Source organism: Geotrypetes seraphini, chromosome 11, assembly GCF_902459505.1.
Source record: "Geotrypetes seraphini chromosome 11, aGeoSer1.1, whole genome shotgun sequence".
Taxonomy (NCBI): Eukaryota; Metazoa; Chordata; class Amphibia; order Gymnophiona; family Dermophiidae; genus Geotrypetes; species Geotrypetes seraphini.
Window position 1 is genome coordinate 123,402,031 of NC_047094.1, and position 23,058 is coordinate 123,425,088.

The 23,058-nt window shown below is 41.4% G+C and overlaps 1 protein-coding gene and 1 pseudogene across 1 annotated transcript in view; one reads left to right on the forward strand and one right to left on the reverse strand.

Annotated features, from left to right (window-relative positions):
* Positions 1–22,824, reverse strand: part of MAG (myelin associated glycoprotein) — a 75,787-nt gene extending 52,963 nt beyond the window's left edge. The window contains exons 1-3 of the mRNA XM_033962579.1: positions 22,686–22,824; positions 22,460–22,513; positions 1,629–1,716 (exon numbers count right to left, since the gene is read on the reverse strand). Coding sequence (XP_033818470.1) covers positions 1,629–1,698 — 70 coding nt within the window. The 5' untranslated portion in view covers positions 1,699–1,716; positions 22,460–22,513; positions 22,686–22,824. The remainder of the gene's footprint in view (positions 1–1,628; positions 1,717–22,459; positions 22,514–22,685) is intronic.
* LOC117368879 lies at positions 10,109–10,718 on the forward strand (annotated as a pseudogene).
* Positions 22,825–23,058: the final 234 nt, after the last annotated feature.

Consider the following 23,058-nt stretch of genomic DNA (forward strand, 5'->3'; position numbering starts at 1 on the left):
AGAAACATTTAGCAAGTGGTAGTTGATAATCAGTGGTATCATTAGAAGATGCCTTAGATTTAATCGGGGAGAATGAGTTCCGAATGTCTTGTATTTTCTTATAAAAATTATCAGCAAGCTCCTGTGCAGTAAGATTATTAGTTAAATTAGTTTGTGAACTTTGAGAGTTGGAGGCAAATGATTTAATTATGGAAAATAGTATAGAGGAGTTTTTTGTTTTTAAGATTTTATTAGAATAGTAGGTTTTTTTTGCAAGGTTTATTTTAGTCCTATAGTAATGTGCATGTTCTTTGTAAAAATGTAAATTAGCAGGTGATTTGTTCTGACGCCATTTCCTCTCTAGAGATCTCAGCTGTTTTTTCAGACGTGTGAGTTCTTTTGAAAACCAGGGGTTTAATAGTTTACGTGAAGAGATTGTTTTTGAAATTAGGGGTACTTCTTTGTCTAAAAAGGATTGAATTGCCATGTTCCAGTTGGTAAGGTGGGTTTCCATTGTGTCAATATTTATGGTTGATGACTGTCTGTATGTTAAATGATGAGGTTATGTTTGATAATTCTAGATTAGAGTAATCACAATAAGAGATGTCTTTTTTTAGTTGTTGAGAATGTTTTAAAGTGCATTTGAGAGAGCTTTTCATCGTAATAATGAAATGGTCAGACCAGGGTACTGGTGTAATATGTATATCTGAAAAAATAGTAGTGTTAGATTTTGGGGTTATAATCATATCTAATGTATGTCCTCTTGCTATATGGCTTGCTGAGTGAGCACTAATTCTGTGCTGCTGAGACAACACCCCCTCCCCCAGCACTGTAGGAAGTCTAAGTACTGCTGTGCTCCTGCCACAAACAGACAACTTGCACTCAGGGCAGGATTAACCAATAGGCCCAGTAGGCACATGCCTAAGGCCCAAAATGGTCAGAGGGGCCCGATGAAGGAGGGCATCAACATTGTTTTTTCCAAATGGCGATGGGCCCCTGCAGCATCGATCGGCAATGCGGGCCCCTCCCACCCAATCAGAAATGCGGGCCCCCCCCGATCGGCAACACGCCCCCCTCCATCAAAGGAAAGTATGACAAGCAAGCAACGGGGGTAAGAAAGGCAACGGGAACTGTAATTTTGCAAGCGGTGCTGCTTGCCCAAAGCTTCCCTCTGATGCAGCTTCCTGTTTTCGCTTGGGCGCATGGTGGGCTAGGGCAGGGCAGGGAGCCCAGTGTACTTGTGTGCCTAGGGGCCCTCGGCGAATTAATCCTGCCCTGCTTGCACTGCTCTGTCAAGCCTGATGCCTTATAAACTAAAAGGAAAATTTCTCTCTCTTATCCTCCAGTCTCCTCTCCTATGCCTTTCCCCAGAATCCCCAAGAAGAAGAGTTGCCTGCTCTTCCATGCCCACTTACCAAAATACTAAAAAAGCCTACACACTGATTGGCAGATTCACTTTGCAAGTCATGCATGCACTGTGAACCCATTCCTTGCAAATAACACCACAGGAAACAGGATTTCCAGCATCGGCACGCTTGCAAATAGTACGGCCAAACTTCTACACTCATAGGATCCAGCTCTGTGGGTGCCAGTGGATGCTGAGCACCCCCAATTTCAGATAGTGCAATTAGAAAGGAGAATCAGAATACCTTTGATGAGTAACCAGATGAAGAGAGTTGTCTGTAAGTTCACCATTACTTGTGTCTTCAGAACAAGCATAAGAAGACCTTGTGTCTGCTTTTAAAAGAAATATAAGTTATGAGTCACTCATGGGCAAAAATAGACTTTATCTTTATATAGAAACACACATCAAGACTCACTTATTGTACAGAAAGATTTAGAGTTTGGTCTTTTTATTATGACCCCGTACAGAGGGTCCACTATCTCTTAGAAAATTGACAGTAACATCTGCCATGGCTTCAGGGTTCAGCAATCGCTGCCAAGTGCACACATTTTTTTTAAAATTCATTTGATTCCATTTGGTTTTGGAAATTGGGAGTGCAGGAAAACATTTAGATTGAATAAGTTTATACCAATTGGAAGATTGACCCCTGGAGGCTGAAAAGGCAAAAACCTTGGAGTGTAAGTCAGAGTTAGTATGAAGAGAAGAAGGAGAAGAAAGTTTCGTAGCAAGATCTTTTTGTCTTACTCATGGTGATCTTCAATATGTTTATTATGAGCACTAATTTGATTGCTGTATTTGCCGATTTGATAACTATATGATTGACTTCGTATGACTATAATCAGACATGTTTATTTTTGACATAGTATGCACATGTCACACATCATTTTATATTTCGTATCTCTTTTATATTCATGCTCATTATTGATAGTTGATGTAGTCCTATTTACCTGCTGTATTGTATTATTGATTATTCTTTATAACCCACCCTCCATTGTTATGCAATGTGATATACTTGTTGGTGTCCTTCTCTTTCGATTTCTTCCGTAGTTTTCGGAAGCTTATCTTACTTTTCTGTAACTCTATTGTTTATAAAATCAATAAAATTACTGGAACTAAAAAAAAAAAAAATTCATTGTCTATCCGTACTAATCTCGCAGTACAAAGGATCAGAACAGCCAGCACACCAATTCTGAAAAGGCTTTTGGTGAAGGCCAACTTGCCAAGAAGACAGGAGAATTCTCCCTAGGAGCATTTTGGTTTTATTCTCTTTTTATTGGAGAGTGAAGGGGGAAATGTCCCTACAGTAGTCTTTTTATTTGGAGAGGAACCTGAGATAGTATCTATTTTGGGGGCACTATTCCAATAAACTAAGTTTGACCCCCCCAACCTGTGGCTTAACTACTTTAGGAAAATGATTAAACAGCATAGATCATTTAAGGGGTGAATTCATCAAGATGCGTTAGGGCCTGCACATAAGTGCTAGGCCCTAATGCATGCTAAGGGATTTAGGGCACCTTTTTACTAAGCTGTACTAGCGGTTTTAGTGCACGCTACACGTTAACGCATCCATAGAGCTGGCGTTAGTATTTTTTGAGTAGCGCGGGGTTAGCGCGCGCTAATCTTTGGCGTCCGCTACAAACGCTAGCACAGCTTAGTAAAAGGAGCCTTTAATGTGGGCTAAATGCTAAGAAGCTCATTTTATATCTACTGCTACTTCTACGGGATTCTTAGCAATTCTTGCATGTTAAGGCCCGTGAAAGCTCTAATGCTACTTAATGAATTCCCCCCTTAATGTGGATGACTAGTGGGTCATAGGAGATAGCAGGTGTAACCTATTTTAAAGAAGCAAATATTTGCTAATATTGCATGAATAAGCTCTGGAGCTATCAGTTGATAAATTAATATGCAAAGCCAAGCAGCATTAGCCAGTGTCTGGGGCACGCTGCTATGATTAACCCTCAACTAAAATTCTTGGAGTTATAATAGATGATAAGCTAACCTATCATGAACATGTTTCTTCTATTGTTAAAAACTGTTTTTTCAAATTACGGCAGATAAGATCAATTGCCAAATTTCTTAACCCATCATCTTTAAAGATATTGATTCACTCCTTCATTATAGCTAAAATTGATTACTGCAACGCTTTACTCTTAAACATTACCCAAAAAGAAAAAAGGAGACTTCAAATTATCCAGAACACGGCCATCATCAAACTGATTTATAATGCAAAAAAATTTGATCACGTATCCCCACTATTGATAGATGCACATTGGCTTCCAATAAGTCATAGGATCTTGTATAAACTTATGCTTTTAATCTTCAAGACCTTATCTTCTAGCGAACCGCAATTTATATCAAAATCTTTGATTCCTTATAAAACCCAACGATCTCTGCGTTCTTCTGAGCAAAGTTTATTAACAGTTCCTTCACTAAAGATTATAGGGACACGTAGGGCTGACATGTTCACTGTTGCGGGGCCACAATGGTGGAATACTCTCCCCCAGTATATTAGAACAGAACATGATATGGCAACGTTTAAAAACTTTTTAAAAACTTACTTATTTAAGGATGCTTTTAATCTCTAAATAATAGATGATTAATTAATGTTTACGAAGTGTGCTTTGGTAAATTTTATACCCCTCCTTTTGTTCTTTCCATTTTTTCACCATACCCAAAAATGTAACTTTACCCGCCTTCCTTTCTATCATGTTAGTCAGAACTGGAAAACATTGTTATTGTATTAAGTTTCTTTATTGTATTTTATTATAACTTGTACATCGCTTAGAAATTGAAATAGGCGATTAATCAAAAACAGAAATAAACTTGAAACTTGATTAAAGGGGAAATCTTTAAAATGCCCATTGATCTGCAAGCTAATTTTCAAAAGGAAACTCTCTGCACATACTGTCCCTCCCTGAACCCAATGCCCGTTTGCGCCCAGGGATAAAAGCACATGCATTGCTCCCAGCTCGTATATTTTCACCCGTACTGAAAGAAAAACCAACTTTGTATAACCTACTGTATGTAAACACCTATTTGTGTGTTAGGTGCCTTCGACTCATTTGTAAATGGGTCTGCCACTTAGGGCTCCTCTTACTAAGCTGCGTTAGGGCTTTAACGCACAGAGTCGCACATGCTACATTGGCCCGCGCGCTGGACCTTAACACCAGCATTGAGCTGGCGTTAGTTCTAGCCCTATAGCGCATGGTATATTTCCCGCATGCACTAAAAATGCGAGCGCACCTTAGTAAAAGGAGCCTCTAGTGACTTGATGAATTACAGATCTAAAAACAAACTGGTGATTAACACAAAAATTATTATTTGCAGCTAGTTATTCAAAGTATGAACATAAATGGGGCACATGCCCTAATCTGTATAAGGAATTTGGGGTGCCACATATATAATATCTGCGAGATGGTCTTTATCTGCCATCAGTTTCTGTGATTGTATGTCTCCATATAACTCTTTGAAAATTAAATAGAATGAGATTAAACAGTAAAAAGATGCATCAAGTTTAAAAATGGGCCAAATTGGCCTGAGGATTCCCAAGAAAAAAGCCCTCTGCCCAGTACATTTCTATAGAAGAAACAGTCCCAGCATCTGCCAAAACACCAAACTACCCTGCCCTAGTGCTGCCCAATTCAGGGAAAAATTTTTCTGGTTCGATTCGATTCGATTTGGCCTATTGAATTTATTTTTTTTTATTCGATTCACTTTTCCCGTCCTGGTGGAGTTTATTTTATAGCCTCTTCGCCCATCCCAGCCCCCGTTGCTGTAGTGTAAACAAAATGAATAGATCCTGTCTAACACCAGCTCTGGCAGGATACACATTTCAAATCTGACATATTGTAATCACAAAATAGAAAATAAAATTATTTTTTCTACCTGGCAGCATCCTTGAGCCATTGAAATGCCAGCATCTATTGCTTAGTGAAGTTGTTGTTGCCTGCCAAGCTTGGAAAAAGGATTTTTGGCCACCTTCAGAGGAAGTCTTCATCTAACATAGCTTGAGGATCCTCATCAGCTGGAGCATTTATATTTTATATTTACATAAGAGGCTCTGGAAAAGACCCATTTACAAAGTATATATTCTTCCAAATTAAAATTTCCAAATTAATAAAGTGTCTTTGATTATTTGTAAATGATCTCTACCAAAGCCTCTAATTCAGTAGCATAATTAAATGAAATAACTACTTCTGAAGTTTATGGGGATGGAAAAGATTACTTGCAGAAACAGGTGGGGACAGATTCGATTCCAGCAGGGACGGGTTTGATTCCAGAGGGGATGGGCGAAGACTGATTTGATTTCTGTTCCCACTCAACTCTCTAGTAGAGAAAAGATGCCAGTGTCGGCAGCAGGGTAGCATATGTGATTGGCTGCCACTGGCAATGTCCTTTGGGCTGCAAATGAAGGTAGATCATGGGACGGGGTATAGAAGAGCTGGGGCAGAGAGAGCACGCAAAGAGACAGAGAGGAGAGATGGACTGGGGGGAGAAGGAGGGAGACATGTCACACTCAAGGGAAGTGGGTGAGGAGAGATAGAGATAGAAAGTGTGTATGAGGCAGAAAATATTGGTCTCGGAGAGAGAGGGAAAGATGTTGGATGGGAAGGGCAGAAAGGAGGAAAGGAGAAATGTCACACTTAGGGGAAGGGGAAGAGGGCAGAGAGTGAAAAGTTAGACTTATGGAAGGAGAGGGAGAGGCAGAAGGAGAGATGTTGGTTGGATGAGGGAATGAGGACTGGAGGAGAGGAAGCATGCAGGAGGCAGAGAGAAAGAAATGTTGTACTGGTGGAGGGAAAGGAGGGAGAAATGTTGCATTGGGAGGGAAGCCAGAAAGGAAGAAGGGAGGAGATGCTGGGCTTCAGGGAGCAGAAAGGAGGGAGGAAGGGAGGTAGGAAGAATGACTCAAAGGAAGGGAGATGTCAGATTCTGGAGAAGGGTGATGGAAGGAGGGAGAGAGAGATATCAGATCACTGGAACAGGAAGATGCCAGATCAGGGATTGGAAGGGAAGGAGGGGCGAGAGATATGCCAGACTATGAGAAGAAGAGGAGAGAGATACCAGACTGTGGGAAGGAGAGGAGAGAGATGTTAGACCACTGGAAGAGGGAGGGAAGGAGAGAGAGAGATGCCGGTCTGTGGGAAGGAGAAGAGAAGATGGGAGAGGGAGAGGGAGAGAGAGGGTAAGGGAGGAGATGGTACATAGGGATGGAGAGGAAGAGGAGAGAGAGGGAGGAGATGGTGCACAGCAATGGGTATGGCAGGGAAGAGAGATAGAAGAAAAGTTTCTTATGGATAGATGAGAATAGGGGAGAAGAAAGAGGGAAGAGATGGTCACATGGATAGATGGGAAGGGAAGATTTGGAAAAGTAAATAGATTTTGAGGAGAAAGCAGAAAAATCAAAGAAAGTTGAATGTTAAAAGTTAATGCCAAAGATGGATGTTGTTTTCAAACCAAAATCCCTCACCTGTGAAAAATCTTATTCTCGCTAAACCTAAGTAATATACTTTACATATCAGTTATCAATATTCATGTGCTCATAGATGAATACTTCACAAGGGCGCCATGCAGTAATGCAATATTAGCTGCGGTGCATGAAATTCTAATCATAGCACACATTGCAGCTAGTACTAAGGCTTCTGGTAACTTGAAATATTCACAATATTATCTCCAAAGAATTAATATTAAATCACTTATCTTAGCTGGTGAACCCAGGCTTCAACACGAGCCATGTTTCACTAGAGTTACATCAGAAGCAGAGTGGGAAGCCTCTTTATTTGGTTTTCTTTTGCGTGGTGCCTCAGTCCTCTGACCTTGATGCCCCACTAAAGTGTCAAGGTCAGAGGACTGAGGCACCACGCAAAAGAAAAAAGAAAACCAAATAAAGAAGCTTCCCACTCTGCTTCTGATGTAACTCTAGTGAAACATGGCTCGTGTTGAAGCCTGGGTTCACCAGCTAAGATAAGTGATTTAATATTACTTCTTTGGAGATAATATTGTGAATATTTCAAAAGTTACCAGAAGCCTTAGTACTAGCTGCAATGTGTGCTATGATTAGAATTTCATGCACCGCAGCTAATATTGCATTACTGCATGGCGCCCTTGTGAAGTATTCATCTATGAGCACATGAATATTGATAACTGATATTTAAAAGTGCATTACTTAGGCCCTCTTTTACTAAGGTGCGCTAACCGATTAGCGTGCGCTAAATGCTAGTGCGTGTATGTTAGTCTATGGAAGCGTTAGTGTTTAGGGCGCACTAATCGGTTAACGGACCTTAGTAAAAGAGGGGGTTAGTTTTAGCGAGAATAATATTTTTAATAGGTGAGGGATTTTGGTTTGAAAACCATTTTGTTTCCTGTCCCATCCAATTCAATTGTTTGGAATTAAATCCCTTGTTTGTTTTTGGAAAAAATGGATGTAGGGAAGAAATTGAAGGAGAGAAAAATAGCAAATGGATAAACAGTTATGAGCATAGACAGAAGGAAGTGCAACTAGAGACTGGGAAAAGATGATTAGAAAAATAAAATCACCAGACAAAAAAGGTAGGGAATATGATTTTATTTTCAACATAGTGATTGAAATGTGTCAGTTTTGAGAATTTATATCTGCTGTCTATATTTTGCACTGTTCAGGAAAAAATTAATTTCTTTCTATTTCTCTGATGTTGTACTGCATGTACCGTAGAGTCTGGCATTTTAGGGTTTCGCCTGTGTATAGTAATACTTTTAGTTTGTGGTCCTGTATTTGCATAGGGATTATCTATGTTCTGCATATGTGACCAAAGCCAGATGTTCTGCTAGGAATGAATGTTGAGAAGCACACAGTGTGCTTTGCATAGTTTAATTTTGTGGTTAGCCATTATGTGCTGTTAGTAAGATTATATTGGGTGTACATGTGAAAAACAAATGGGAAAAATGGTATTACAATTAGTACTATTATTATTATGGCGGCAGGGTCTGGAGTGGAGCTTTTGCCCCCCACCCCCAAAACAAAACAGCATTCTGCTGCCTCTGCTTTGTGGAATATCAAAGTATGACCATATTGATTCCGGAACTTGAGAGTGCTACAAGATGGATGTGTGATTGAGGAGCTCCACGCATCGAGGCTATAATTGAAAGATTTACTGAAGAAATTTCATTCTTGGTGTTGGTGTTATCAGCTTATTAGTTTCCTTACTAAAGGCTGCTGTGAAACAGGCAAGCCTGGAAACCGCTTCTACTAGTGGTGCGAAGTCTAAGAGACAGAAGCAGGAACAGCTGACACTTTCAAAGGTTAAACTGCCTGAATCAGAAAATGATGAAAGACTGGAGGAATTAAGACAAATTCGCTTATTGCTTCATGGAAATTCTCAAAAATTAACTGAACTAAGAGAAGAAGTATATAATTTGACTAGGCGGCTGGAAATATCTAATAAACGTCTTGAACAGGTGGAAGTGGAACAACACATGAAAAAAGTGGAAAAAGAACAGATTCAATCCAAACAAGATCATTTGGAGATACAAATTATATCCAAAAGGATGGAAGATATGGAGAATAGATCTAGGAAATGCAATGTGAGAGTACTTGGAGTGGTTGAAGGGGCTGAGGGAAGTGATCCAGTCTCATTTTTGGAACAATTAATTCCAAAGCTGCTCCCAATTACAAAAAAGCATCCTCTGGAGATAGAAAGAGCTCACCGGATCCCAAGCAGAAGTTCATTACAAACATATCCTAGACCTTTAATTTTAAAAAAGTGTTAAGATTTCAACATGCGCTGAAGATAATTAGACTATCAAAAGAAAAGAAGGATCTGAAATATAATGAAAAAATAATAATAATTTTTGTCCCCGATTTTGCAAAGAAGACTGCTGATGTTAGAAAAGAGTTTTTAGCCTTACAACCCCAGCTCAGAAAGATCGGGGCACAATTTGGTCTCCTATACCCAGCGATTATGAGAGTAACTCATAATAATAAGACTTTACTGTATGATGATCCGGTACAGTTAAAGCAATATATTAATATGCAGGTAGAGCCGATGACATAAGATCGGTGAGTACTTTCACAGAGCAATGGAGAGATTGTACATCGGTATTTTTGAACTTCTATTTGGTTTGTTTTCTTTTAGTTATCTGGCTATTTGTAAGTTTATGAGTTCAGTGTGTGATTTTGAATAACGTTTTCCAAAACTCTTAACTGAAAAAGATTTATGTGACTGTTCTATTAAAGACAGTTTACTGTCAATAGAAGGAGAAGCCAGTGGCTGGGGATTGGCCGATTCATCTGTCAAGTATGTCTATTAAGCATAACAGGATGTCTCTGATTGGAAGAGAAGAAATAAGAGAGTAGTGCTTACAAGATCTGACAGAAATATATGCCAGTTGTGTCTGGTTTTATAAAAATGGAAATGAAAAAAGAGGGAACATATCTGCATATTGTATTAGCATATCAATAAGTTATGATGAAATAGGTAATCTGAGGGAACTGTACATTTCTGAATCACTTGGAGAAGCTAACTTTAATGGAAAATGCTGTTGATATGTATGATTGGCTGAAACGTCTGTCAGTTGAAACTACAAGAATAACTGGTTCACTCAGAGTGGAAGTGGATAGTATGAAGGTGGTGCTAGTTAGATACATGAAAGGAGACTGCAAATTACATTTGGATTTATTTTTCTGCCCCTCATGAATCCGCAGCTGAAATCACTATCTGAGTGAAAGATAGAGTTGAAATAGCCGAGATGTGGTTTGTCAAAGTTGTTGAAAACAAAGCCTTCTCCAAGAGTTCTCAGGTCAAGTTCTGGAGAAGGAAAGAGGGGAAGTCAGATCACTAGGCTCAGAAGCACCTAGTGATTCAAGATAAGAATGAATACTACACTCCAAAGTATCATCTGACTGTATGAGTCAAGCAGCGTATGCCAGAATTAAGAGAGATGTCACTATATGTGCCGCATACTCTCATGAATTCCCAAAATATGGAGTGAAAGTCGGGCTAACCAATTATGCAGCTGCATACTGCACTGGCCTGTAGGCTGCTCACTAAGTTTGGATTAGATGAATTTATGCAGGGCAGGTAGAGATCACATGTGACGAGTTCAGCGTGGAGAGTATTGACTCACAGCCAAGTGCCTTTTCCTGTTAATTGGACACTGGTCTGGTCAGAAACACCACTGTTTAGTGTTATGAAAGGGGCTGTGGATGGAGGAGTTCTAAGCCGAGGTGTACCGCAGCTACATATATGGCCAAAATGTGGCCCAAAATATGAAAGAATTGACAGAGGAAGATGATTCTTTTAAGGAAAAATATAAGTTTGTGATATATAGAGTTAAGTATATATTGGATTATTATTAATAGATATCAAATAATAAGGATAACAGAGGGAAGGTGGTAAAAATAAGATGGTTAGAAATGGGTTATAAAATATAGTTATATGATGAAAATGCAAAGGAGATTTATTAGATCATTTAATAGGGACTAATAGAGGAGGAATTGAGGATGTATTTTTATGAATGAAAATATAATATACATAAGGATCTTAAATTTGTAACACTAATGAATTAAATATAATTGTTTTAAAATTGAATGGATAAGATAAAGGATAATATGTGTGTATGGATTATTTTCAAAATACTATGGGGCTCATAATTGAAAGAGAAAAACATCCAAAAACCGGCCTAAGTCGGCACTTGGACGAACATTTCTCAAAAATGTCCAAGTGCCGATAATAAAAACGGGTTTTTGACGTATTTCTAAACGACCTAGGCCTTCATAGTGCCGCTGAATGACCAAAGCTAAACGGGGCGTTTTGGGAGGCGTGTCGAGGGCGGGAGTTGGGAGGGTCGTGGGCCGGCTTAGACTTAGTCATACAGAATTTATAACCAAAATTTTTACAACAGTCTAGACGGAACTTGGACGTTGTGACTTAGACCATGTAAAACATGGTCTAAGTCACAAAAAACCACCTAAAGTCACCAGATAAGTACTGAAAACACATAACACAGACCCCCACACACTACCCCAGTGATCACCAACCCTGCCCCCCACCCCCATAAAAATTTTAATCATAAATTTTAAATTCAGCCTCCTGGCATAGAAAAACCTAGTCGTCCAGCACAGAGGCGGCTTAAGTCACCTTGGGGGTGGGTTAGGGACCCATGGAGAGGAGGCTCCATGCCCATAAGCCCCTGTAATCACTGCATTGATACTTAAACATTTGCACTGCCCTATACACCCCCAAACCCCTTTTGCACTGGCATATAAGTGGCTCCTGCAGCCATAAGGGCTATTGGGGTGGTAGATAAGTGAGTCTAGGGGATTCTGGAGGTGGTTTGGGGGGCTTATCATGACCTATAAGGGAGCTGAAGTGAGGAGAAGACATGGCACCCTTTTTGTGAAGTTCACAGCAGTGCCCTGTAAGGTACCCCACTATTTAGGTGGCATGTCTGGGTGTGCAGTCCATCACTTTGCAGACCCCTCCCACGTCCAACAGGGCTTGTTCTAGGCGTTTTGGACTTGGACGGAAAGTTGGATGGAAATGTGGTATAAAGATAGACGATTTAGTGGCTTGGATGATCAGATCGGAAGGACGTATAATTAGACGATTTTCGAAATGAAAAAAAAGCTGGACGTCTCTTTCGAAAATGTGTCTTAGGCTCTTTTTAACTTTGGACGACTTGCGAGATGGACGTAAACGGACTTAGATGTCCCTTTTGATTATGCCCCTCCACTTGTATAAAATGGTGCAATCTCTGTAATATTTTTCTGTATTTAAATGTATTACACTGTTGTAGTTTATAAAATAATCAAATTTATAAAAAAACAAAACAAAAAAATAACAAAGTATGACCATATTACTCCTGTTTTAAAGACATTACATTGTGTACCTATTGAACATTGCATTTGTTACAAGATCCTGACCTTGGTAATTAAAATATTGATTGGCAAAATGTCCACTGTACTTGCTGCTTCTCTGCACATCTATCTATCTGTACATTCATTACAATCCTCTAAAACCAATGTTCTTGATGTTCCTTCTTTTCTTTCAATTTACCTTGAAGAATGTAGAAATTCTGTCTTATGTTAGAGGTCCACAAAAGACCTGAAAGTATTTAACATTATGCTGAAAACTTTCCTATTTCAGGAAGCCTTTAAACCCTGATTGGTTGTACTATTATTGGTTACCAAATGCTAGAGGACTCAAATTAGATGGAAATGGTAATACTGAAAATTAATGGAAGCAGAGATGAAAAATATGATATGTCTTATCAGTTTTAATGTTTTGAGATTGTACTATACTGATGTAGAACTATGTATATAAAACGAATCCACCTAGGAGCCTAATGATAGTGTGCACAGTGGTTAAAGAACATAAGATTTGCCACTGCTGGGTCAGACCAGTGGTCCATCACACCCAGCAGTCCACTCACGTGGCAGCCCTTAGGTTAAAGACCAGTGCCCTATTTGAGTCTAGCCTTACCTGGGTATGTTCTGGTCTAGCAGGAACTTATCTAACCTTTTCTTGAATCCCTGAAGGGTGCTTTCCCCTATAACATCCTCTGGAAGAGCGTTCCAGATTTCTACCACTCTCTGAGTGAAGAAGAACTTCCTTGCATTTGTACAGAATCTATTTCCCTCTTAACTTTAGAGAGTGCCCTCTCATTCTCTCCACCTTGGAGAGAGGGTGAACAATCTCTCTCAGTGGCGTATCTAGCCTATGTGACATCCGGGGCCAATCATTTTTTGACACACACACACCCCCATCTGTATGAAAAACATGATTTTTAGTAACAATCCACACTTCACAAAAGAGTGTATCTAGGAAAAGGCAGCATCTTACATACTACAGTGAGCAGTACAATATCAATACACCCATTGTAAAACTAAACAAGCCAGACTAGTACAGATCAATCCTGCACAGTCTATCCTAACAGAAAACCATGTATTTTGAACACACAGAACACAGAAAACACCTTCACCTAGTAAGGAATATGTAATCACAAACTAACCTCTCCCCCTTTTACAAAACTGTAGTGTGGTTTTTAGCCCAGGTCTATGAGCTCTGTCACTCATAGAATTCTGAGCATCAGAGCTGTTACCACCACTGCCAGTGCTAAAAAAACGCTCTACAGTTTTGTAAAAGGGGGGATAAAATAGAAATACGTAGACAAAGGTTAAATTGAACCACCAAGAAGCTGGACTCTGTATACAATGCAACACCACAGTAACAGCAATGCATCTCTGCTAAAGCAAAAAAATTAATATAATTTTTTTTTTCTACCTTATCTTCTCTGGTTTCTGCTTTCCTCATCTTCTTGTCACTCTCTTCCTTTTATCCTCTATCTACCCTCTCTCTGCCCCTTCTATATGGCATCTTCTCTCTTTCTATTGCCCTTCTAGTAACTTTATGCCTTCCCCTTCCATTTCTCCCTTCAGCCCCATTGGTCTGGCTTCCATCTTCTTCCCTTCCCTCTCCCAAACCCCCATGGTCTGGCATTTCACTCTCTCCTTTCCTGTCCATCATCAACTGCCCCCTTTCTTTCCCTCCAACCCAATTCCATCCAGTATCCTTCCCCCTTATGTCTCTCTCCCCTTTCCCTGCACACTAATTCCATGGACATCTTCCCCCTTTCTTTCCCTCCAACCCAATTCCATCCAGTATCCTTCCCCCTTATGTCTCTCTCTCCTTTCCCTAAACAACAATTTCATCAGCATCTGCCCCTTTCTCTCCTTCCACCACCCTTCCATACCACACTGACCCCCTTTCTCTCCCTCCACCACCTTTCCATACCACCCTGACCCTTTTTCTCTCCCTCCACCACCCTTCTATGCTCCTCTCTCCCTCCAAACCAGCAAGGTCCCACGATGACTGCTTCTTCTGCCCCTGCCTCCGGAAGATGTAAGTGACGTCGGAGGGGTTGGGCCACCAGATGCAGGGAGTTGCGGCAAGGTCCCGCGATGACTGCAGCTGCAGGTCCATCCCCTTCTGACGTCATTTACATCTTCCGGAGCAAAGGAGGCAGACGGCAGTCATCGCAGGACCTTCCTGCACTTCAGCGCAGCTGCCGACTCTGCTTCGGAATAAGTATGGCAGCTGTGATGAGGTGCAGGTGCCATTTAGAGAAGCATGGGAGATTCTGGACCCGGCCAGACGGCTGTGCACCCCCCTAGGGTTGGCCCCTGTGGCAGTCCGCACCCCCCACCCTGCCCTTGGAACGCCACTGATCTCTCTTTCTCTATTAAGTCAATGCCCTTCAATATTTTGAATGCTTCAATCTTGTCCCCTCTCAGTCTCCTCTTTTCAAGGGAGAAGAGGCCCAGTTTCTCTAGCCTCTCATTGTACGGCAACTCCTCCAGTCCCTTAACCATTTTTGTCGCTCTTCTCTGGATCCTTTCGAGTAGTAATATGTATGTCCCTTTTTCATGTATGGTGCCCAGTGCTGGACGCAGTACTCCAGGTATGGCCATTTTTCATGTATGGCAACCAGTGCTGGATGCAGTATTCAAGGTGGGGGCGCACCATGGCCCGGTACAGTGGCATGATAACCTTCTCTGATCTGTTTGTGATCCCCTTCTTAATCATTCCTAGCATTCTATTTGCCCTTTTTGCCGCCAATGCACATTACACGGATGGCTTCAATGACTTGTCTACAAGTACTCCCAAGTCTCTTTCCTGGGGACTCTCTCCGAGAACAGCACCAGACATCCTGTATTCGTGCATATGATTTTTGTTACCGACATGCATCACCTTTGATTAGGAAATATTTTAATGTGGTACTGAGTTTATCTAATTCGGAAGATATTTCCTTAATGTCTAACAAATATATATTGGAGAGTGACTGGCAGGATGAATTGCTTGAAGAGGGTCCCTCGGGTAGCATTGTTAATTTAACTGCTTTCCTCGAGGATTCAACTGATGCTATTTTAACTCGATCTTCCCTATTGGTCACTTTTCTCAGCTAAGCAGATAAATCAGTAGTATTAAGATCATATTTCAAGAATAAATCAGTATTGTTCTGTGATAATGCAATTAAAAAAAACAGAACTAAATTTAGAATTCCCTCATGTGTTGAGATTCTCTTGATCTGTATTCCACACTGAACCAAATAAGAATGGGAGCTGAAATGAACATATACCACACTGCTTTAGGATATTAAGCTAAAACAGAATATTGAAAAAGACCTTCTATCTTTTAAGAAAATTTTAAAAACCTTTTTGTTTCAAGACGCCTTTGATATATAGCACCAATCTCTTTACATTTAGTAAAGATTATCACTTTTTCCAATCCCCTTCATTCCCTATTGTGTTTTCCCTTTTATGTTAATTTCAACAGATAAAGAGATTGTAACTTTTCCCCCCTTTCCTACGTATTCATATTTGTCTTTATCCCTACTGTTTAAAAGTCAATTGTTTGTTTTATGATTAATTTGTATAATATATATGTGAGACCACCATCTGGTGGTTTTTAACTTGTACATCGCTTAGAAATATTGTATAAGCGATTCATCAAATGCTAATAAACTTGAAACTTGATAAAACCTGCACTAACCAAAAAAGCTCATTATGAGAAATGGGTAACTTGGCAGCTCTAATATAAGCTATACCAGTGGTCTTAAACTCGCTGCCCGGGCCACATGCGGCCGCCAGGTACTATTTTGAGGCCCTCAGTATGTTTATCATAATCACAAAAGTAAAATAAAACATTTTCTTGATCATATGTCGCTTTAGCTATAAATGACAATATTATTATTAAGACTTAGCCAAAAGGAAAGATTTATAAATTATAAAGAGTTTTACCTCATGCAAAGTTGTCATTTCTTTAATAAGACATTAACTAGTTTTTTTCTGAGGCCCTCCAAGTACCTACAAATCCTAAATGTAGCTCTGCAAAAGGTTTGAGTTTGAGACCACTGAGCTATACTATACACAGCACAGAAAAAAAGGGGATTTTAATCAGTATGTCAGAGAGCAAGTGTTCTCAATCCAGTTCTTGGGACGCATATAGGTTTTCAGGATGTCAACAACAGTTTGACTGCTCTGTATGGCTGGATTTGATACTTCTCTTTATGCTTTTTTTTTAATACAGATTTTGTTCAGGATGATTTACAGTCAGGTACAGTGGGTGTTTCCCTGTCCCTGGAGGACTCACAAGAGGCAGTGGAGGGTTAAGTGAGTTGCCCAAGATCACAAGAAGCAGGCCATGGAACTGAACCTGGCACCCCTTGTTGTCAAACCTAGCACTCTAACCACTGGACTACTAGTCCACTTTTACTTAATTGATATATTTTTATTCTTATGCTGTGACCCACATAAGCTAAGAAGTGTATCAGATTTTAATGAAGATATACATGAGATAAATCTGCATGTACTCCCTCCATTGTATGCAAATCTATTCATGCAAATTCCCCAAGTTACAAATACCCAACTTAAGTTCGACTCATACTTAAGAACGAAGTGGTGGCTTCATTTAATTTCACTGAGCAGCATTTCCAGGGTAGGAGGTGCCCGGGTTGGTAGCACCCCCTGCGCCCTCTTCTACACCCACTCCTTCTGCGCCCCTCCCCCCCATGCCGCAATTGCACCCTCCCTTCCCACACCTGTACCTCTTTATATCTTCGCCAGCGTGAGAAGCTTTTCTGGCCTGCTGCTCGCATTGGTATAGACTTTCCGATGTCATTTCCTGGCCCCACAGAGGGAGCCAGGCTGGTGTGAGCAGCAGGCCAGGGTGGCTGCTCATGCTGGAGAATATTTAAAGAGGTACATGGGAGTGGGGAAGGGATGGCATGAGCGTGGCATGGGAGGGCGGTGAGGTGCCCGGTGTCCCCACCAAGTCGGCACCCAGGGCAGTCCACCCCCTGTACTACTCCACTGCTCCTATACTTCTCCTACAGCATATTCAGGAATGATGCATGGCCATATTAAAAACAGCATATGTTGTGCATGCTGTATCTTAGAGGGAACACTGGTAGGGATAGTTGGCCATTTTGTCAGCAGAGGTAACAGCAAGAATCTAAAACAAATATGACTTAAGAACTGCTTTAAAAACGTAACTCATTCTTAACCCAGGGATTGCCTATATGCTGAAAACCTGATTGCCTAGGTGTGTCTCAAAAATGGAGTTGAAAACCCCTGCTCGTAGGTAACAGGGCAAGAAAAGCACAAACCATCCTTTGTGTTTGCGACTATATCATGAGAAAGTTCAGGACAGACTGCCTGAGCCCACGACTAGAGAAAAGGATGCAGGCCGAGCCAAAATCTGAGTCAATATGACGGGGCTGTGAGGAGGAGGAGGAGTGGGAGGAATCTTTATCTGCAGCTGCTCTTCTTATAACTGTGTCATTCTGAGACTGTGAAGTTCAAAGCAGCAACTGCATGAAATTTCAGCATATTGCTAAAGTGGTTAGTAATTGGTTATCATTGCACACAGACAGTCAGAGATAGAGAAGAGATACAGTGGCTCGCCCTAGGTCACACAGAGTCAGAAGTCCAGCCAGACACCATGATTCACTTCATAGCCCCCTAATTCTATAAATGTGCATGCATAATTAAATGGTTACAGTGCAAAGCTGTGCATAGGTTATAGAATAGTAAAGTGCTAGTTATTGCCTTAAGCAACCTGGGCCAATCAGAGCCCTAGGCTCCTCCCCAGCACATCCCAGGATACACTGGAGAGGGGAAGGACCGCCATTTTGAAGAGGCGGGCCTGATGGCTGGAGTGGGTAGGCATTCCTCCGGCTGCACTTCGTAAACAAGGTAAGGGGATGGAGGGGGGAGCATGAGGGCGGCGGCAGGAGGGAGTGTACATCCCTCCTGCTGACAGGGGGGGGGGGTTGTATGGTGGCAGGAAGGAGTGGGCATCTCTCCCGCTACCGGGGGAGGGTGTCGGTGGGGGGGGTTGCTTGGCGGCGATAAAACTTTCTGGCAAGTCTAAGCTGTGAAGCTTTTCTGTCAATGCCTGAGCCAATCAGTGCTCAGGCACTGACCAGAAAGTAAGGTTCGACAGCTCAGACCTACTGGAAAAGTTTGCTTGCAAATGTAGGACAGTGACGTTAGGTAATCACCTAGTGATAATAGAAAATTGCCCAGAGTGCTCTTTTAAATATTAGTGACCTTGTAATATATTTGCATGGCAGAGTCAGAGACTCTATGAAGCTCGGAAAAGACCACGGTAAGCTGTTTTGATAATTAAAACAATAACTTAATATTCATAATACCACATACAACCAGTAAAACATCATCATTACATAATATAACAAAAGTTTTCATTATAATTTCCTGGGAGAATCAATAAATCCAATCTTTCTGACAATAAGTACCTCAATGCGCACATTTCGTCAAGCAACATAAATAAAAAGAAAATCAATTGCTACAGCTAGGCCTCCCTAGCTGGTTCCCCAGCCAAAAATGACTCAAGCTGCAAAGGATCCAAAAACACACACTAGGTCTGATCCTTTGTAAGAGCATTTGGAAATTACCTCAACGATCCTGTTACAAAGGACCTCCTGATAACTCCATCTAGCTAAAGACAAACTGAGCCAGTCCTGAGTTTCCCAACCCTGTCCTGGAGGAACACCAGGCCAATCGGGTTTTCAGGCTAGCCCTAATGTATATGCATGAGAGAGATTTGCATATAATGGAAGTGATAGGCATGCAAATTTGCTTCATGCATATTCATTAGGGCAGTGATTCCCAACCCTGTCCTGGAGGAACACCAGGCCAATCGGGTTTTCAGGCTAGCCCTAATGAATATGCATGAGAGAGATTTGCATATGATGGAAGTGATAGGCATGCAAATTTGCTTCATGCATATTCATTAGGGCAGTGATTCCCAACCCTGTCCTGGAGGAACACCAGGCCAATCGGGTTTTCAGGCTAGCCCTAATGAATATGCATGAGAGAGATTTGCATATGATGGAAGTGATAGGCATGCAAATTTGCTTCATGCATATTCATTAGGGCTAGCCTGAAAACCCAATTGGCCTGGTGTTCCTCCAGGACAGGGTTGGGAACCACTGGTTTACACCACAGCATGACTAGATACCTAATTACAATCCAGGGCTTTTATTCACGGTCCCCATGCTTTAATGAATGAGCCCAGGCTCTGCGTACCAGTTCTGCCTTTTCATAGGTTCTGTGGCTGGTTGCAAGGGTAAGTCCCAAAGTGATTAGCCCACCCCTGAATGATAGCCTGGCATTTGAGTTCTGACACCCTTTTTACTATAAAAAATGCACTGCTTCTAGGTAAGAAAAGGCAGGAACCAGAGCTGCTAAGATACCCATTCCAGGAGAGAAACTCTTTTGCCGGTCCTAGATTTCTACGTTTCCAATAAACAGGGACAATGTAGCAATTAAGAGTCAGAAAGTAGCTGAAATGCAATTGAAAAAACTGACTCAAGTCAATTAAACCTACAGGAGAAGGACTCATAAACACCGTAACGCTGCTCAGAGACTTGTAACTCTAAAGAGAGGGAGGAAACCCTCTCTTGGAACAAGAGTATTTCTTTCAAATCATCGCATAGTATTTAGTAAAAACGAGTCCAACTCTTGAGGGTATGCAAGGCTTGAAAAATATATTCAATGCTTAGATGGAGTATTTCACAAAATATTCTTTAAAAATCCAAAAATAATGGCGATTGCATTCAGGAAATGCTAAAGATTGTACTTAGCTTATATGCACATCAACTTTCCAGGGTCCCGACGTGGCCCCGTTTCGGCGACTGCTTCAGGAGACCCCGCCAACCGAAAGTGAATAGATTTTCTCAAAAATCACACTGAGTATAAGTGCTTCAATTGTAAGCGGTTCAAAAACTGAAAAGTTCCCTGCAAGTTTGCAGGGAACTTTTCAGTTTTTGAACCGCTTACAATTGAAGCACTTATACTCAGTGTGATTTTTGAGAAAATCTATTCACTTTCGGTTGGCGGGGTCTCCTGAAGCAGTCGCCGAAACGGGGCCACGTCGGGACCCTGGAAAGTTGATGTGCATATAAGCTAAGTACAATCTTTAGCATTTCCTGAATGCAATCGCCATTATTTTTGGATTTTTAAAGAATATTTTGTGAAATACTCCATCTAAGCATTGAATATATTTTTCAAGCCTTGCATACCCTCAAGAGTTGGACTCGTTTTTACTAAATACTATGCGATGATTTGAAAGAAATACTCTTGTTCCAAGAGAGGGTTTCCTCCCTCTCTTTAGAGTTACAAGTCTCTGAGCAGCGTTACGGTGTTTATGAGTCCTTCTCCTGTAGGTTTAATTGACTTGAGTCAGTTTTTTCAATTGCAGGTCCTAGATTTCTGCCAGTTTCATCCTGGTGCATTATGGGACCTGCAGTAGGGTTACCATATTTCTCCAGAAAAAGGAGGATGGATTGCTTTCAATGGAAGTAAAACTCAGATGTCTCAGTCCATTCTCCAGCATTGATTTCAACTGATTGAATCATGGACTACAAATATTACACTGCTTTGGGATGTAAATTTAAAACCAAGACCAGCCAAAAAACCTCCCTCCTGGAATGGGTAATTCGGTAGTTCTGAGGAACTACAAGTCTATAGATTTCATTGGGGTAAAACCAGTACTGGCTCAGCACTGCTCTGGTGAGTGGAAGCCATCAAGTGATTGTGCCATTGCAGTTGCATTCCATATACTCTGGCTCTGCTGGAATTCTTTTTTGAAGGGGACTGGGACCAGTGAGCTGCTGTTTTTCCTGGTTTTGAGTACACTGAGGAGGAGGGTTTCAATTGTTGCAGAATACTGAGGTTTTAAGCATTAAATCCCCTCTTACCAATCCTTCATTAAATGCAGAAAGACAAGATTTTTCAATTTCATCTAGTGAGAAAAATAAAAACAAGCCAAGCAAATTTAGGGTGGGGTCACCAGAAGACTCCAGATCAAAAAGGACAGAGTGATCCAGACCTGCTTTTTCTCCAGTGCAAGCAAATACTTATGGGTTCTGCTTTTTTTAAGACAGGGGTTCACAAACCTATCCTGGAGGTACCACCAACCAGACAGATTTTCAGGGTATCTATAATAAATATGCATGAAATAGATTTGCATGCCTACTACTTCCATTATATGCAAATCTCTTCAGGCATATTTATTTTGGATACCCCGAAAAACTGGCTGGCTGGTGGACCCTCCCAGAATGAGAAGAACCCTAGCTTAGAGAAGTGAAACCACAAGGCCACCTGGAATGGGATAAGACCAGGACTGGCTAAGTCTGATGACCTAGAGCCAATGAACAGTTCCTTTACCATGGTTATTGGACTCTGGTTAAAGCAGAGCTACAGGAATAGCAGAAATTAAACCTATTATTGAACCAGGAGCCAGAAGTCAGACATGATGCTTTCTGTACATGACACACTAGTGAATCATGTTATTTCCCAGTGCCTTAGCTCTGATGTTGATCCTCTGGGTGACCTTAGTCAGTTTTCATCTCCCTGTCACATAAAGTCAATAGCCACTGTTCTACACAGTTCAGATTCCAAAAATGGATGATGAGACCTTCCACCCTGAAAGTAGCTACATGTAATCTCCTGCAGCACCACACTCTAGAACAGGGGTAGGCAATTCTGGTCCTCGAGAGCCACAGGCAGGTCAGGTTTTCAGGATATCCACAATAAATATGCTTGAGATAGATTTGCATCTCAAGGAGGCAGTGCATGCAAATCCATCGCATATATATTCATTGTGGATATCCTGAAAACCTGACCTGCCTGTGGCCCTCGAGGACCAGAACTGCCTACTCTAGAACATTCTGGGCTCCACACTCTGTATCAGAGGTTCTCATCCTAGTCCGTGGGACACACCCAGACAGTCGGGTTCAGGATATCCACAATGAATATGCATGACATAGATTTGCATAGAATGGAGGTAGTGAATGCAAATTCATCTCATGCATATTCATTGTGGATATCCTGAAAACCAGACTGGCTAGGTGTGTCTCAAAGACTGGGATGAGAACCCCTTGCTCTGAATTAATTAAACAGCGCAGACCTATTTTTCATCAGTTGTAATCAGAGGAATCCTGCATGAGATGATTGCTGAAGAAGACACCAGAAGCACACATGAATCAGAAAGCAAGAAGGATGCATCTTACCTTTCAACTTCCCTATCCCCACGGCAGGCAGCTCGGGCTGTAAAATCACTGGCCCTAGAAATGATAGAGACAGAACACATCAGTAGGGACTGACCCAGCCACTTGTCTAATTTAGCTTCTAGGCCCAAAAATGAAACCAGCCCATGAGCAAGATGTTCTTCGCTTCCTTCCAGACAGGCTTTTCCTCCCACTCGTGGAATTTTACGCTGGTGCCATGGATGCTAACCCTTTCCCTCTCCCTAAGATCGGGCTTCTGAAATGCAGCAGGCTTGGGTGGTACTGCGGCTGCCACTGTGCTACACACTCCTTCCTAGCTGTGGGAGTTCTGCAATGTGCTTTCTATGTTTTCAGGCACAGGAAAGGAGCCCACACAGACATTCCAGTGGCTGTGCAGGCTTCAATGACAGTAAGCTCTCAGCCAGCTGCCATGAGGCTGGCAGGCTGCTACGCGCTCTCTTGATGTCTGAGTTTGCTGTTTGGTAGGTGTGCGAGTGGGTGGGCAATCTGTGCCTAACCAAGAAGTGCCTCACAGTTTTGGCAGGAGGATAGAGCTCTTTAATAACTTGCTGCACACTAGGGTAGTTTCAGCTGTGCAAACT